This window comes from Malassezia globosa, assembly GCF_000181695.2.
Source record: "Malassezia globosa CBS 7966 chromosome Unknown mgl_sf_3.1, whole genome shotgun sequence".
Classification (NCBI taxonomy): domain Eukaryota; kingdom Fungi; phylum Basidiomycota; class Malasseziomycetes; order Malasseziales; family Malasseziaceae; genus Malassezia; species Malassezia globosa.
The window spans coordinates 145,579-159,205 of record NW_001849871.1 but is presented as its reverse complement, the minus strand read 5'-3'; the positions used below and the strand labels follow the sequence as shown (position 1 = coordinate 159,205).

At 52.0% G+C, this 13,627-nt stretch overlaps 9 protein-coding genes across 9 annotated transcripts; 6 read left to right on the top strand and 3 right to left on the bottom strand.

The window, feature by feature from the left end:
• Positions 1-74: 74 nt before the first annotated feature.
• MGL_1384 (uncharacterized protein) lies at positions 75-2,213 on the top strand (the record flags this gene model as incomplete). Its single annotated transcript, XM_001731149.1, has 1 exon — positions 75-2,213. The coding sequence occupies one exon, from the start codon at positions 75-77 to the stop codon at positions 2,211-2,213; it is 2,139 nt and encodes a 712-aa protein (XP_001731201.1).
• Positions 2,214-2,261: 48 nt separating this feature from the next.
• MGL_1383 (uncharacterized protein) lies at positions 2,262-2,747 on the top strand (the record flags this gene model as incomplete). Its single annotated transcript, XM_001731148.1, has 1 exon — positions 2,262-2,747. The coding sequence occupies one exon, from the start codon at positions 2,262-2,264 to the stop codon at positions 2,745-2,747; it is 486 nt and encodes a 161-aa protein (XP_001731200.1).
• Positions 2,748-3,954: 1,207 nt separating this feature from the next.
• MGL_1382 (uncharacterized protein) lies at positions 3,955-5,115 on the bottom strand (the record flags this gene model as incomplete). The annotated part of the gene is made up of 1 exon (XM_001731147.1): positions 3,955-5,115. One exon carries the CDS (start codon positions 5,113-5,115, stop codon positions 3,955-3,957), a length of 1,161 nt encoding a protein of 386 aa, XP_001731199.1.
• A 443-nt stretch (positions 5,116-5,558) lies between these two features.
• Positions 5,559-6,038, top strand: MGL_1381 (uncharacterized protein; the record flags this gene model as incomplete). Its single annotated transcript, XM_001731146.1, has 1 exon — positions 5,559-6,038. The coding sequence occupies one exon, from the start codon at positions 5,559-5,561 to the stop codon at positions 6,036-6,038; it is 480 nt and encodes a 159-aa protein (XP_001731198.1).
• A 267-nt stretch (positions 6,039-6,305) lies between these two features.
• On the top strand, positions 6,306-7,241 carry MGL_1380 (uncharacterized protein; the record flags this gene model as incomplete). The annotated part of the gene is made up of 1 exon (XM_001731145.1): positions 6,306-7,241. One exon carries the CDS (start codon positions 6,306-6,308, stop codon positions 7,239-7,241), a length of 936 nt encoding a protein of 311 aa, XP_001731197.1.
• A 121-nt stretch (positions 7,242-7,362) lies between these two features.
• MGL_1379 (uncharacterized protein) lies at positions 7,363-11,046 on the bottom strand (the record flags this gene model as incomplete). Its single annotated transcript, XM_001731144.1, has 1 exon — positions 7,363-11,046. The coding sequence occupies one exon, from the start codon at positions 11,044-11,046 to the stop codon at positions 7,363-7,365; it is 3,684 nt and encodes a 1,227-aa protein (XP_001731196.1).
• A 382-nt stretch (positions 11,047-11,428) lies between these two features.
• On the top strand, positions 11,429-11,908 carry MGL_1378 (uncharacterized protein; the record flags this gene model as incomplete). Its single annotated transcript, XM_001731143.1, has 1 exon — positions 11,429-11,908. One exon carries the CDS (start codon positions 11,429-11,431, stop codon positions 11,906-11,908), a length of 480 nt encoding a protein of 159 aa, XP_001731195.1.
• A 104-nt stretch (positions 11,909-12,012) lies between these two features.
• MGL_1377 (uncharacterized protein) lies at positions 12,013-12,528 on the bottom strand (the record flags this gene model as incomplete). The annotated part of the gene is made up of 1 exon (XM_001731142.1): positions 12,013-12,528. The coding sequence occupies one exon, from the start codon at positions 12,526-12,528 to the stop codon at positions 12,013-12,015; it is 516 nt and encodes a 171-aa protein (XP_001731194.1).
• Positions 12,529-12,909: 381 nt separating this feature from the next.
• MGL_1376 (uncharacterized protein) lies at positions 12,910-13,258 on the top strand (the record flags this gene model as incomplete). Its single annotated transcript, XM_001731141.1, has 2 exons — positions 12,910-13,095; positions 13,151-13,258. 2 exons carry the CDS (start codon positions 12,910-12,912, stop codon positions 13,256-13,258), a joined length of 294 nt encoding a protein of 97 aa, XP_001731193.1.
• Positions 13,259-13,627: the final 369 nt, after the last annotated feature.

Sequence of the window (13,627 nt, the reverse complement as noted above, 5' to 3'; positions counted from 1 at the left end):
GAGACGCGAGTGTGCGTTTCTTTTCGAACACATACGCAGCAGCGCGCTGAAGTATGCCATCACATTTCTCAAAAATGAAACGCTCCGAAAGCACTTCAAAAAGTCAGTCAAATGGAGGTAAGAGCCGGATGAATCGACATGATATTGCAAATCAAGCACTAGGATACGACGATTCAGTTGCGCCACACCTGTTCCCCCAGGCATTCTCATCACACCACGGATCGGATTCGCGTCCCTTCTCGATGATGAGCCGACGCGGCAGTGACGTGGATACTTTCCGCAATATGGGATCGGGATCAACTTCTCGTGCTCCCAGTGAATTTGGACATTTGCCACACTCCACAGCCCAAGACATTTCCTCCTCCGCGTCGATACGCCCAACAGTGACTTCTACAACGCACGACTCGCTTGTTCGTCCATTGCTGACAATTGATACTTACAAGGATTCGCCAGCCAAGTCTGGGCAGGAGAACGATGGGCCTGAAATTCCACGCAAGGCTCGGACCTTGGCTTCACCACAAGACCAACTGCCTGGCATGTTTCTGTCGACCACACCAACCAGTCCCACAGCACCAACCTCGCCACGGATGGGTAACAATGAATCGACGGGCGCGTACCGGGACCTATCGAAAGGAGCCGTTGTCGAGACAAATCATGAGGGTAATCCAGCAGAGCCTACTAAACATCCGAAGATCGTGGCATCACCACGGCAATCTAGGCAGTTCTCTATATCGAGCTTGCCGCTCTCTTCGATTGAAATGCCGGGACTCACGGCTGCAGCGGAATTTTTGCCGCCAGATAGCCAGTCGGTTGGCAAGTCGCAGTTCTCTACGCCTTTATTGGTCCCAGACGGCAGTGGACCGCTCTCATGGAACAACGACATGGGCGATCAAGTTACTGGCTTTGCGGTGGCGAGCTCAAAGCGAAATGCCGACTTCCATGCTCTATTTCCCTCATTGCCGGAGGACGACTATCTCATTGAGACCTATTCTTGCGCGATCTCACGCGACTTGTTGATCCAAGGCCGAATGTATGTGTCAGAGGCGCACCTCTGTTTCCACTCGAATATTTTCGGTTGGATCACGTCCTTTACCGTTGCTTTTGCGGATGTGGTATCGATTGAGAAACGCAATACAGCCTATCTCATACCCAACGCTATTTGTATTCGTACACTGCAAAATCGCTACCTCTTCAGCTCGCTTGTGTCACGCGACCTCACGTACAGTATGCTTGTCAGTGTCTGGCGAATGTCCTCGCCAAGCGAGACCGCACAGGAGGTGGCTGCGTCAATGTCGGATGCGTCTGAGGAAAATGACCTATCTGACGACGATGACGATGATAAGAAATCTGCAGAGGCTGCAGCGCCAGGGTTCACTGCAGAAACGGCAACACCTTCAAACGCGGCGCCCTCTGTGACGTCACCGAACCCTAGGGACAGCACAGATGCGCCAAGGACGTCGCTTACGCCTGAACAAACAAATGAGGGAATTGCGATCGGCAAGAACGAATCAAATTCAACGCCGAATGCGAAAGGAAAGTCTGAAGGGATGACTAAGCGGGAAAAGCTTCGCAGGCACCTGTCGAAGGCGCGAAAAAATATCAAAAAGAAAGACCCAATGAGTGCAAACCCCGCAACCGCTGTTGCGGGCGACGACGACAATTCAGACGACTCGGACAGCAGCATGAGTGAAGGAGCTGACGGCAGCGAAGACCATCCCACGACAACATGTGATTGCGATAGCGAACAGGCACATCTGGCCAATGTCGTACTAGATGAAGTGTTCGATGCGACACCGCAACAAGTGTTTGATCTTATCTTCGTCAATGACTTTATGGAGAAGTTTTGGAGCGACAACCAGAAGCTGTTCGACATCGACATTGGAGAATGGAGTAGCGACAAGGTCACAATACCTGATGCTACAGCCGCACGTGCCGTTTCGTACACGAAACCGCTCAACGGTCCTATTGGGCCTAAACAAACGAAGTGTTTGATCACGGACGAGCAGCTACACATGGACTTTGATAAGTTTTGTACAGCCGTCACAACGACCCGTACGCCCGATGTGCCAAGCGGGAACAATTTTGCCGTGCGTACGCGTCAGTGCTTTACATGGGCAGAGTATGGCCGGTGTCGCTTGTACGTCACATGCGATGTCGAATGGACGGGACGAAGCATGATCAAGGGCGTGATTGACAAGGCGTCAGTTGAATGACAGAAAGAGTACTATCGCAGCCTATCTGATTCCATCCGTGAGTACATCATGGATCATCCCGATGTGTATGGCGGTAGAAAGGCCGTCACGTCCAAGACTCGCCAAGATGCTGCTGTAAGTGAGGCTAAGAGCTCTGCGGAGTCCGCTGGAAAAGGCGGAAAGCAGGTGAAGTCGGCCGTCTCAGCAGCCGCGTCTTCTATTGAACCTTTCACGCCCAGTCCCTCCGTGCTAATATTGACTGTACTGATTATTGTGCTACTAATATCGAACGTCTGGGTATATATGCGAGGCTCCCCTGGTTCTATGCGAGATCCAAACAATCCACACCGACTCTTGATACCAACACGCCCGAAGCAGCTGGACATGCGACAGGCAAACGTCGTCCTCCAGGACGAAGTACAGAATCTGCTCGATACTCTCGCGAATTCCCGACGTATCACGGAGGAAATCGAACTAGATTTGCGGGAGCTACAAAAGTTTATTCAAAAAGAGAGCAAGCATCGTCATTCTAGAACGGCATCCACTGAGTTGTAGTTGTACTTTAGGTTATCGTGGCTAATCAGACATTTGAGTGCGGAGACATGGTCGCAAGATGGGATTGAACGCAGACGCATGTGTGGTCGTGTCTTGTGAGTTTACCGTAGCACAGGCCTGGCTTTTCTCCTTTGTTTCATCCTCGGAGATAGTTTGGAAAGTGTTGCGCAAGCACTACTTGTGCTTTTGCCTTGCGCTGTGCTGCTTGCGCTAGTCGTTCCTGACCGACTGTTTGTGCCGGAGAAGCTTGACATGTATGTGATTGAGCAGAGCGGTGTTTCAAGCAAAAAAGACCATGACATCTTTCACAACGTGGCGCACGATGTTGAAAAGATGAACTGGATTGTACTTGAAGAGAGAATGCGCGACAACCTTGCATTTGGCAAGGAACACGTGCCGACGGCGGCGATTGAGCGGAATTGGCTCTTGCCGAAGGCTGAGCGTGGTTTCGTTCATGCGGACACATATGATGCTCTGGAGATGCGTGCTCTTCACAAAATATCGCGGAACATAGTGTACATTTAATCGGAAGAAACGAGAGCCGGCCGCATGTCACATATGCACAGTGCTCGCCATCCATAAGCGACATGCTCAATGAAGCCAATGTGTGGAGCGAAAAAAGGACTCATTTTGACAAAAACGTCAGCAACCAACTCATGGGATATTACGAACGTTGTCGTCCAAATTGTCGGATCCCTTCAAGCGACGAAAGTGTTGCAACATGCGCGCTCTGACGACGCCAATGATCGTCCGATTCACGATTTTATTGTTCGCGTATCTCGCTCTCTGCGTGCAGGGACAGTTTTTTCAAAACCTGTTCAATCATGGGAGCTTTTTCCATCATCAGACTCACGAGCAAGAGGCGCATAGCGCGGGCGATGCATCATGGTTCCAAGACCGTGTGCGAGCAGGTATGTCAAGTCAAGAAGAGACTAGGGGGTTGGTGGGGGGGAGAAAGAGAAAGAGAGGGAGAGATTGTGTGTGTAAGACTAACTTGAATCCAGCACATTGCGATCGTTTCCTGTGTAGCGACACACTCGCATGCGTAAATGAACCTAAAGAATGTCCGTGTCCGTTTGTCGAGCAAAAGCGATGCGAGCTTGGAGACACATATGTGTGTGTGCAGCAGTCAAATTGCCATGAAGCCGAGCGCATGTATTCATTGTAAAGTAAATGCAAAACGAACCATTATACATAAACAATCGATCTATACGATAGCGTCCATTTGCAGAAATACAGAGAGGACGGCCGCAATGACCTCATAGGCCGATTCGTGTGCACCCGTATCATATTCGTGTCGCATTGCCTTGGTTAAGTCCTCAATGCTCACACCCATTTTTTGCCTGCCTTTTTTGCTCACGGAACTGCGCGATGAATTTATCGGTCGCGCAAGCATGGCATCCATGGAGCCTTGCGGCGGGATCCCTCCGCCAGATGTCTGTGGCGCCATTGGCCATTGCGAAAATTCCTCGACTAAGTGCTCGACGTGCTGTGTAGCAATTTCCTGGGCCTGCAACGGTAAATGTTGGAGCGCGTTTTCTAGAACATCCGCACACAGTGCTGTCGTCACCATGCACATGGTACGTGTTACAGGCAAAGAAACACGGCCACCTGCACTATTTTCCTCTTTGTATAAAGACTCGGCATGGATAGACTGTGCCGATGTAATCGCATATACTCGTCGACGAACCGCATCCTTGACTGACATGTCAGCGATAGGATGTGTCGGCATGTCAAATAGCAGAAAATTGCGTTTTTCAGTGCGCAAGATACCCTTTTCCACCAAACCTTTGCACAAGCGCTCGCGTACTTGCTTAAGCTGCATGCTGAGTCTCATCATATTCCAAGTCTCACCACTCAGCAGATCCATCCATTCCGCCACGCTGGTCGGTGACGAAGACTGGATATGGCGAATCGTTTCATCAAGAAGTGGGTCGTTCGTTAGTTTTGCATTCATAAGTTCAATGGTGCGCTCGCCCACGTCCCTGCGTTTTTGCTCCGCGCCGCTCATGACACGGATACGGCCACGCAGCGCTAGCTCCATCAGGATGCACCCTCGAAGTGCAAAAGACAGCTTGTCATTCCAAAACGAGAGATATGCCTGTGTGTCTTTCAAACCGAGAAGTAATACTTCTTCCATGAGTGTGATGCGTGGGTATGTCTGCTCCTCATTCTCATCGGCTAAATCACGCGGATCATAAGCCAGCCGATGCCCTCTTTTTGAATCGTAGGTGGAAATGGAACCGGATCCCGAAACTTTCTCTATAGCCGATACTCTTTTCTCATGTACTCCACCTTCACCAGTGTCATCATCACCGCCCGTCGTGTGAACGCCCCGCCTTCGCTGGAGCCCTGACGACGACGACATAACGGTGACAGAGATGATACAGGGCAAGATCACGTGGCCCTTCTCGATTGTGGGTGTGTGAGGAGCGGTTAGGATTTTGGCGTATGTGGAGACGTATGCTCGGCCTGCCAGGTCAGCAGCTGGGGCCAAGCAGAAAGCAGGTGACTTGATCTTCGGATCGTTCTACGCGCTTACGGTCGTCGCTGCAGATGTGGATGAAAGGCGCGTGGAAATAGGTCTTGTTCATAGACCATGGGAAGCCATTGTCTCTCGTGCACTTTTGGTCTCTCCGAGGTTCGTGAGCGGGTCAAAGATGATCGCCTTAATTCACATTTGCTCCACCCGCTAGGACCGAAGACGAGACAAAGTGAACTCGGACGCAGCAAGCCCCGATCAGGGACAACGGCTGTGCGACAGTCGAACAATAGTCTCTAACAACCACTCGCTTCCTGTCGCTCACGAACATGTCGCACATGGATATCAACAGACTGTCCGCCTTCAATGTATTCTGGCTCTTGCACGTGTTTCTCGAGCTACCCGTAGCGATGCTTGCGTATATTCACCCATATGCGTTTCCGCTGGCAAATGTAACAGAGTCGACGGTCTTGATAATGAAGCTGTTGGCTACGTTTATCTTGACTTCATGCGTTGGATGTCTTCTGTGCTTTATGCTACCAGACTATTTACCAGGGAAGCGCGCATTAGCGTTGCAGTTGTTCCTGTTCCATGGCATCGTTGCGATCCTGTTCTGGCTGCTACCACCTGGGATTGTGCTATATAAACTACCTGTATTCGTACTAAATTTGTTCCCATTGCTTGAACAGGTGCCCAATACTGTATTCATCGGGAGCGCGCATGCTGTGGTCTCGTTCGTGGGCATTTGTTGGTGGCAAGCTACCATTCCAACTGTGCAGGCGTTCACCGCTCGTCTGAAGACGGAGTGAAACTGGAAAGATGGATGCTGGTTCAATGACGGACTGCATGAGACTTTGCACGTCTAACTCGATAAGCTTGTTGCACGTTGCGTTCTTCTTTTATTTTCTTAGGTCACCTCCTTATGCATACTTGTCACAAAGACTTGATAGATATCAGTACGGTTATGAGATAATCTCTCGTGCACGCGCCTGAGCCACAACCAATGCGCGGTGGAAATAACATCATTTTTTGTGCATTGGGGCATAGGATCGTTGGTTGGGTCTTCTCCACGTACGATGTCAGTTCCTGTTGACCATGTGCTGGGGCAAGTGTTGTTGCTTTCCGAGGCACATTCTCAAGAGTTTCGCACTCCTTTAGATGCAGTTGCATTGCTTTTTCACGCATTAGCCACCCATCACTATGGTCTTTCGTCTGAAAACGTCCCCTCCGGGTGGCGATCGAGTCCAGACATGCATGGATGGTCATATGAGCTACGAGCCGAGCCTTTACATACGATTCATATCGCAGTCGTGAGGCTAGGATCACATGCAGTTGTTCTTGCCTCGCATGCAAACGTAGTGCAAGAACATTGCTCCACGTCCGAGTGCCTGTTGGAGTCATTAGTTCACGCAGCAACGCCGTCTGAACTCATATGCACACGCGCCAGGGATGTTTATGTATCGAAAGAGAGGATCGAGTCAACTCTGCATGCGTGGACTAGGGATATTTTACATGCAGATGCAAACCACAATACGAGCGCGGACGTGCTTAGCCGAGGATATTTGACGAAGAAGGATCCAAACGGAACAGCCACCGACACGGACAAAGCTACTGAACATGACACATCATCCTTGTCGCACACACCCTCATTCCCTCCTGTATCCCGCATGCCTTACGATCCACGAAGATTGGGTGATGCTGATCGCGATCCACTTGCGGCGAGTCCTGCCGCATGTCCCTTTGGCACAGGGTCGTTTCAGCCACCAAGACTATTTCCACCTCAGGCACCCATGCATGGCGACGGCATGATCATGGGGCCGAACCACCCGCTTTTTCATACACCTCGACCTCCGCCTGGAGTGCCAAATCAGCCCGAGATAGGATTCCTGCCTCCCGGCTCTGTGCCGCCGCATGCGCGCTTTGACCCCGTGTCGCCCTTCGATTCACATGTGCGTGCCCGGAATGGCGAGCCAGACTTTGACGACTTCGCACCGCCACATTCCATGTTTTAAGCGCGCATAAAGAGAAGGAATAATCCGTCCATAAATAAAAGGAAGATAGTCCGGATGCCATATTCGCGTGTCTGCATGGAAGCTCACCACCACATACAGCTGCATCATATCTAGTACATCGCTATGTCTTGGTATCAATTCGCTCAACGATGCCCTGACCTAGACGCTGAATCTCTGCAAGAATGGCTGGTCGGTTCAGTACTACGCCCTTGGCATGGGGCCGAGACGTATAAGGCAATGACACTTTGAATGTGTGCGGCTTTGTATAAGCGGTATTCCAAAGACCGCCGATGACCGTGCCGCCAAACTCATCGTAAAAGAGGACGAACGCATCGCCATAGATGGTCTGCAGCATGGTGACAAATTCGTATACGGGATCGAAGCCCGGCCTGACTTCGCTGCCATACACAGACGGCCGCAAAGGCGTATCGTCGAGATTCGCATATACGCGTTTTTTGCGCGTAGCAAGCCAATGTGTCGAGTCAGGCGCAATGGATTCGGCGTAGCGTACATGAAGACTCGGCTGGACATGGACGACAAAGTCATACGCCTCCACTGCAGGTGTCATGAGCATGCGTACAAGCGGTGTACTTATGCTCGTGTCTTGCTTGAGCACATGCAAGGACCGTTTCGCTAGTTGCCTCACGCCATCAGCGACCATGGCTGTGGGCGCCGAATGTGTCCAAGCCTTGGAATCCAAGTCCATCTCTGTTGCAAGCACCCAGGTGGAGTGTCGAAAGGCTGGATCGCGTGCACGAATGGTGCGGAAGTGTTGCTCAACGTCTGCGCGCTGGGCAGCAGGGAATGCGGGAGCCGTCTCGTCTGGCAGTGCACTTCCCCCGTCAGACAGAGCAGCCTTGCGGTGATGTGCGAGGCGTGTTGCATTTTCCAGCGGAATTAGAAGCGGTGTCTCGCGCCAGTCCCAGCGGGCTAGCAGGTCCAGTGCACGCACAAACCCATGCATACCGGTCGTCGGCGGCCCATGAGCATTTGTCAGGAACACAGCCACACACAAGAGCTCGATGGCTTCGGCACGGAAATGAGTCGAGAGCAGCTGCGATGCGAACCAGCGGCGTACGAAGCGCACCGTAGGTCCCAAGGCCGGAAAATGATCTTGCAATGCTTGCAATGCTGCGTGGTGTGTCGGCGCATGTACGAAGCGCATGTCATATCGACGCAAAGCGGCCTGTGCACGTGCACGCGCATGCTTGTCGTTCAGCAAGCGATGCAGCAACACTTGTTCGCGGTCATGATGAACGCGCAAAGCAAACGCAAAGCCTGTTGGCATTAAGATTTGCAGACAAGTCTGATCGTAAATGGCATCGTGGGCCGTGGCATCTGAGTCGTACACAACCTGCATTTTGGTGCCTGGCATGCGGCGACTTAGTACATCAGCCATGCGCTCATACAGAGCTGTCTTCATTTCCTGGATAGCAGCCAAGTCATCGGGCCATTGGCCGGAGCTTTCCATGGTAATTATCACATCGTGTACAGGCACATACGTCATGACATCCGGCACGTCATGCCCCCATTCCGTTACGTCCCTTGGCCCTGGGACAAACACACTCATACTTCGGAGAGCGTCGGCAGCGGGCGTGACGCCAGTCACGGAGAGCGGCAGCTCGTCCATTGCACGCAGTTCGCGGGCCAATGTATCGTAGGCAGTTTGAAGTAGCTGGAAACCATGGACGCTCGGGTCCTTGGAATACACACGTTGTGCCAAGGATGTCGGCACGTCGAGCCAGCCAACAAATGCATCGCCGGAAAATCGGATCCGCTTCGCACATGCATGCTGTGTGAGCGCATATCGTACGATTTGGCGAGGAATGCTTTGCCGCTGAGCAAGAGTCGACACGGGCCATACAATGCTTTCTCGCACACGCCCATCTCGGAATCGACGCAGCTCAGCGACGCTGCCCCAAAAAGCACGGAAAGCCGCAGCGTCTGGCGAGTCAGGGGACGGGCCATGCTCGACTTGGTGCCATGCATGCTCTGCATTTAGCCACATACCAAGTTCGACGATTTTGGGACTAGCGCTGCCACCAGAGGCTTGCTGCTCCGTTGTGCATGTCTTTTGAGGGTTTGTACAGATAGCCACAACGCGCGCACGCCGTCCTAGCGCATGCCCACTCACATCCAAGACACGCCGGATGGCCCAAAGCGACGGTGAGCCGGCATCCAGACGGTGCACGAGCGAGCCACGTGCATGTAGGTTCAGATGCATCGACGCTGTCTCGTCGAAGCGCTGGAGCGGCGTACACTGGGGGACGAGGAACAAGTCGGCAAAGTGATCGCTGCCATCACTAAGCATACGCATTGACTGCGCAGCATCAAGTTGCAAAAGGTCAACAGATGCAGCTGGCCAATGCGCGAACAGATTTACACATCCACTTGGATCAACAAGGGTTCGCTCGAACACACCAGCGAACGATGCGGGAGAAATGTCTGTTGCAGGAGCAAGGCCGTAGCTTGGCTGTGCTTTCATCCAAACAGGTGTGGCAAATGAGTTTTTCGCGAGATACTCGAGCACACCGCGGAACAACTGCACACTTGACAGGCCTGGGGAAAGCTTCGTTCGCATCCGAACGCCAGGGTAGGATCCGGCTTCCATGTTAGTGTCAGTCACTTTCGGCTCGCCATGCAGGAGATGTGCAAGCACCATACACAAAACGAAGCGCGCATCATCTGTGCCTGCAACGACGCGGCGCGTAGCATGCTTGTCATCATGCTCGTGCAAGAGGTGTAGCGCACCGAATCCACGCTGTGTAGCCCAAATTTTTAGCAACTGGCATGCCTCTGCAAAGCCCTTGCACCATTCCGATGTGGCATGCAGGTACACGAGATGTGCAAGACGGAGTGACTCGGCTGCAATACACGCATTGTATATGGGTGTGGGAGGAAGTGATGCGGTGTCTTGGTCGGACGCGCCAATCGCCGAACCGCGCATATTGTTGCGGTTCGGCGCGAGTCGCGATGTAGGAAATGTCCCTGGCGCGTGAGCGGCGTGAATCCGCACGACTGTGTGTGTTTTGATCAGGTCGTGTGCTTCGGGCGTGGGCCTAAGCACAAGGCAGGAACGCCTTGGATCGCCTCCCACATACAGCCACTCGGCACGCACACCCAAGGCTGCGTGGTTCTGCTCCACGTATGCGAGTATGACGGCGAGATAAAATGCGCGCTTCGTAAAATAGCGAGCATTCAAGGTATCTTTTTCCTGGAACAGCTTGGACGGCATGACCACTTCCATATCGACGTCCATCTCACCTACACGCCGCGTTACGGTATGTAGCGGCCAGCTTCCGACAAGATTTAACGCCTCCGGCGGTTCAAAGGCAATCATGTACGCAGGATCTTCTCGCGGTACAGGTTCAACAAGCGGTATATGCACACTGTGTCCTACGCGGGACGTCAGTTCTTGGACGGCTTTGCTGAGCGGTTGCGGGTCGATCTTTGGCACACACATGATGCAAGCTTGCAGGCTCCGGAGCAAATGCTCTATTGCTTGTTTGTGGCCACCAGAAGGGTGAATGTACTTGAGCATTTCATCGAGCTGCAGCTTGAACATGTTGTTCATGTACAAATCACTGGTTTCCTGGAGACCATGAATTTCCTCGTTCGATGGAAGCGTGTAAAGAGAAGAGGTTCCATGTGATGATGCGCTTCCCCCTTCAGGAGCCATGCGCTCGTACGTATTCTTTGCAGCATCGTCGTCATCAATCTCATTCACCTCAGTTTTGCTGCCAGCGCGTATACTTTCATCATCTTCCACATCCTCAAATCCACCGTCGAGATCTTCATCGGACATCATCTCAACTTCTTGGTCCTTTTCTGCATCCGCACGTACAGTGCGCGCAGACTCGGCACGCGCTTTCGAGCGCTGGGCGCCAGAGAGCATCACAAAATCGTGGCCTTTAGAGAGCACGCGCACGAAGGGAAAAAAAAAATTGTGGACCAGATCCATCCGACATCGCTGACTAAATTTATCCACATACACACACCCACACTCATACACACATCCTTGTCCAACCATACTAGTCGGCACCAGTGCTAGCTGGCTTCTGAGAAGGGTGCTGTTGTTTCGTCATCGTTTCGCATCTTGTCGCAAAGATTGTAGTTTCGAATCATGGGAGACGAGCACCGCGTCAATACAAGTGAGTGGCACAGCGACAGTCGAAATCTTATGCAATATGCCAGGTAAAATCTTGTTCCACGCAGCACGGAGTGACAATCTTGAACTGCTAAACTCAGTGCTTCATGCACAACCTCCCATCGAATACGATATTAATGGTGTTGATGGTCTCGGAAATACCGTTTTACACTACGCATGTGAGGCCGTTGCAACGCATGTGCTGGATGCCGTTCTTGACGAAGCCATTGACGTAGACGCGACGAATCGCATTGAAGGCAACGCACCCCTTCATATTGCCTGCCAAATTGAAAATGAAGAGGCTAGGAACTGGGTTGTGCACCAGCTGCTTGATGCAGGCGCTAGCACTACGACACTGAATCATGCGGGACTGCGTCCCATGGATCTTGTCGTTGGTGCACGTGCCGAGACGCCGCTAGGCAAGGAATTGATTCAAATGATGACCATGTCACAAGCAGAAAATGCACTAGGTGCGGATGATATTGCCTATGGTGCGTATCTACAAAAAAAAAACAACTAACTAGGGACCAGACGACGACGACATTGCAGGCGAAACGAATACCTCTGATGTCGAGGCGTAGAAACACCAGGAAATGGTGGTTCGACAACCCAGGTACCTGTTCATCACGCTTTATTGTTTTCGCGTGTTTCTTTGCGGAACCGATACGAGCCAGGCTCAGCCTCCATGGCTTCATAGCCTTCCATCTCATCAGGCCGTTTGTACAGAATATCTAGCATGCGCTCCATCGTGCCCATATCCAATTCACCATCATCATCGAGCTGGACGGGCAAGTATTGCTCCTCCTGCGATCCTCCAGTCTGTACTGGTCCCGTATCATCGGTCTCTGTCTTGACGAGGTCGATGGCAGGAGCGCCGACACTCGCATGCCCGGCAACGCTGTTCATGTCAACCCCGGCTTTGCCTGCCGATGGTGGGGCTTCACGGGCATACAGCAAATCCGTTACTTTGTTGGATCCCATTATTTTCCATCTCATCAATTGTTGTGCAATAAGGGCGATGGTCGTGGCTGTGAGAATCCACAGAAGCATTCTTAAGCGGTGATTCTGTTCTGGAATGGGCCGAGGCGCCTGAGCTGGCACCTCCTGTTGTCCTGGCACAATGCGTTTGTGCCGCGACATGACTTGGATGTATTTGAACGAGTAGAGAGCGTCAGTAATAAAAGGGAGGGAAAGGGGGGCGGTGGAACGCAAAGCAGGGGTTGTCACAGGATTCCGACAGCTAAATGTCTCAGTGCCCACTTGCGTCCGCGTTTCACCATTTATAGTGTACGCGTCTTTGCCTTCCAACGTGGCGATATTGTGGAGGTGAGAGAATAAAATCGCATCATCCGATCCAATATAGATACGCCTGCTCAACCGATCTTGGGCTCTTTTCTTATCGACAATCCAGCATCGTCATTGCAGCTATTGTCCCCTTAGCCGGGCTGTGATACGATTTTGCATTACTTTCAATCGGCCTTGAGAAAGTTCCAAGCGCATATTAAACGAATACGTCGTGCTATGTCGTCTAAAGCTGAGGTCATTCAAGAATGGGCTGATCTCGATGCGAATGGTGCGTCATTCGAGCGTGGGCGCATGGAAGCAAATATACAATCAATTTGTTTTCTTGATCCAGCTGGCGTGCCAGAGGCTATGAAGGACCGGCACAAGGGCGTCAAAGTCAAGAGCGCTGATGTTCTGACTTTGGTACGTAATTACAACCGCCTTGTACTCGTTAGTACATGTGGCTAACTAATATCAGACAAGTGAACTCCTTGTGGAGCCTGAGGTTGCCGAGTATGCTCTAGTAGCTGCTGCTGGCGACGTCGAGCAAGCCTTCCATCTGCTCATGCGCCATGCGTCTGTTTAAAAAAGCCTCTGTCTTCCGAGGTGGCACATAATGACACATGTACTTTCTCGTTCCTGCTGACGTTCTTGTCCCCTGATGTTTAATGATGCAATCTGTTTCTTTGCTCGCAGGCAGCATCAAGCATCTTTCACATCTCACCCACCCATCCATCCAACCACCCACCCACCTGACCCCGCGGCGTTGCTGAGTCGTAGCTCTCCCCCCATAGTAAGGCCACGCACGTCAGTCATGATAAAATCACGTGATATCTCCGCATCTGAGTCATTGCGGCGTGAGAGGCGTTGTGCCAAGACGAGTGAGAGAGATAGGCATTGGAGCCGCGTGAGGGGAAGACCACCGGACGACCGTTTTCACCCATTCTCTTACCTA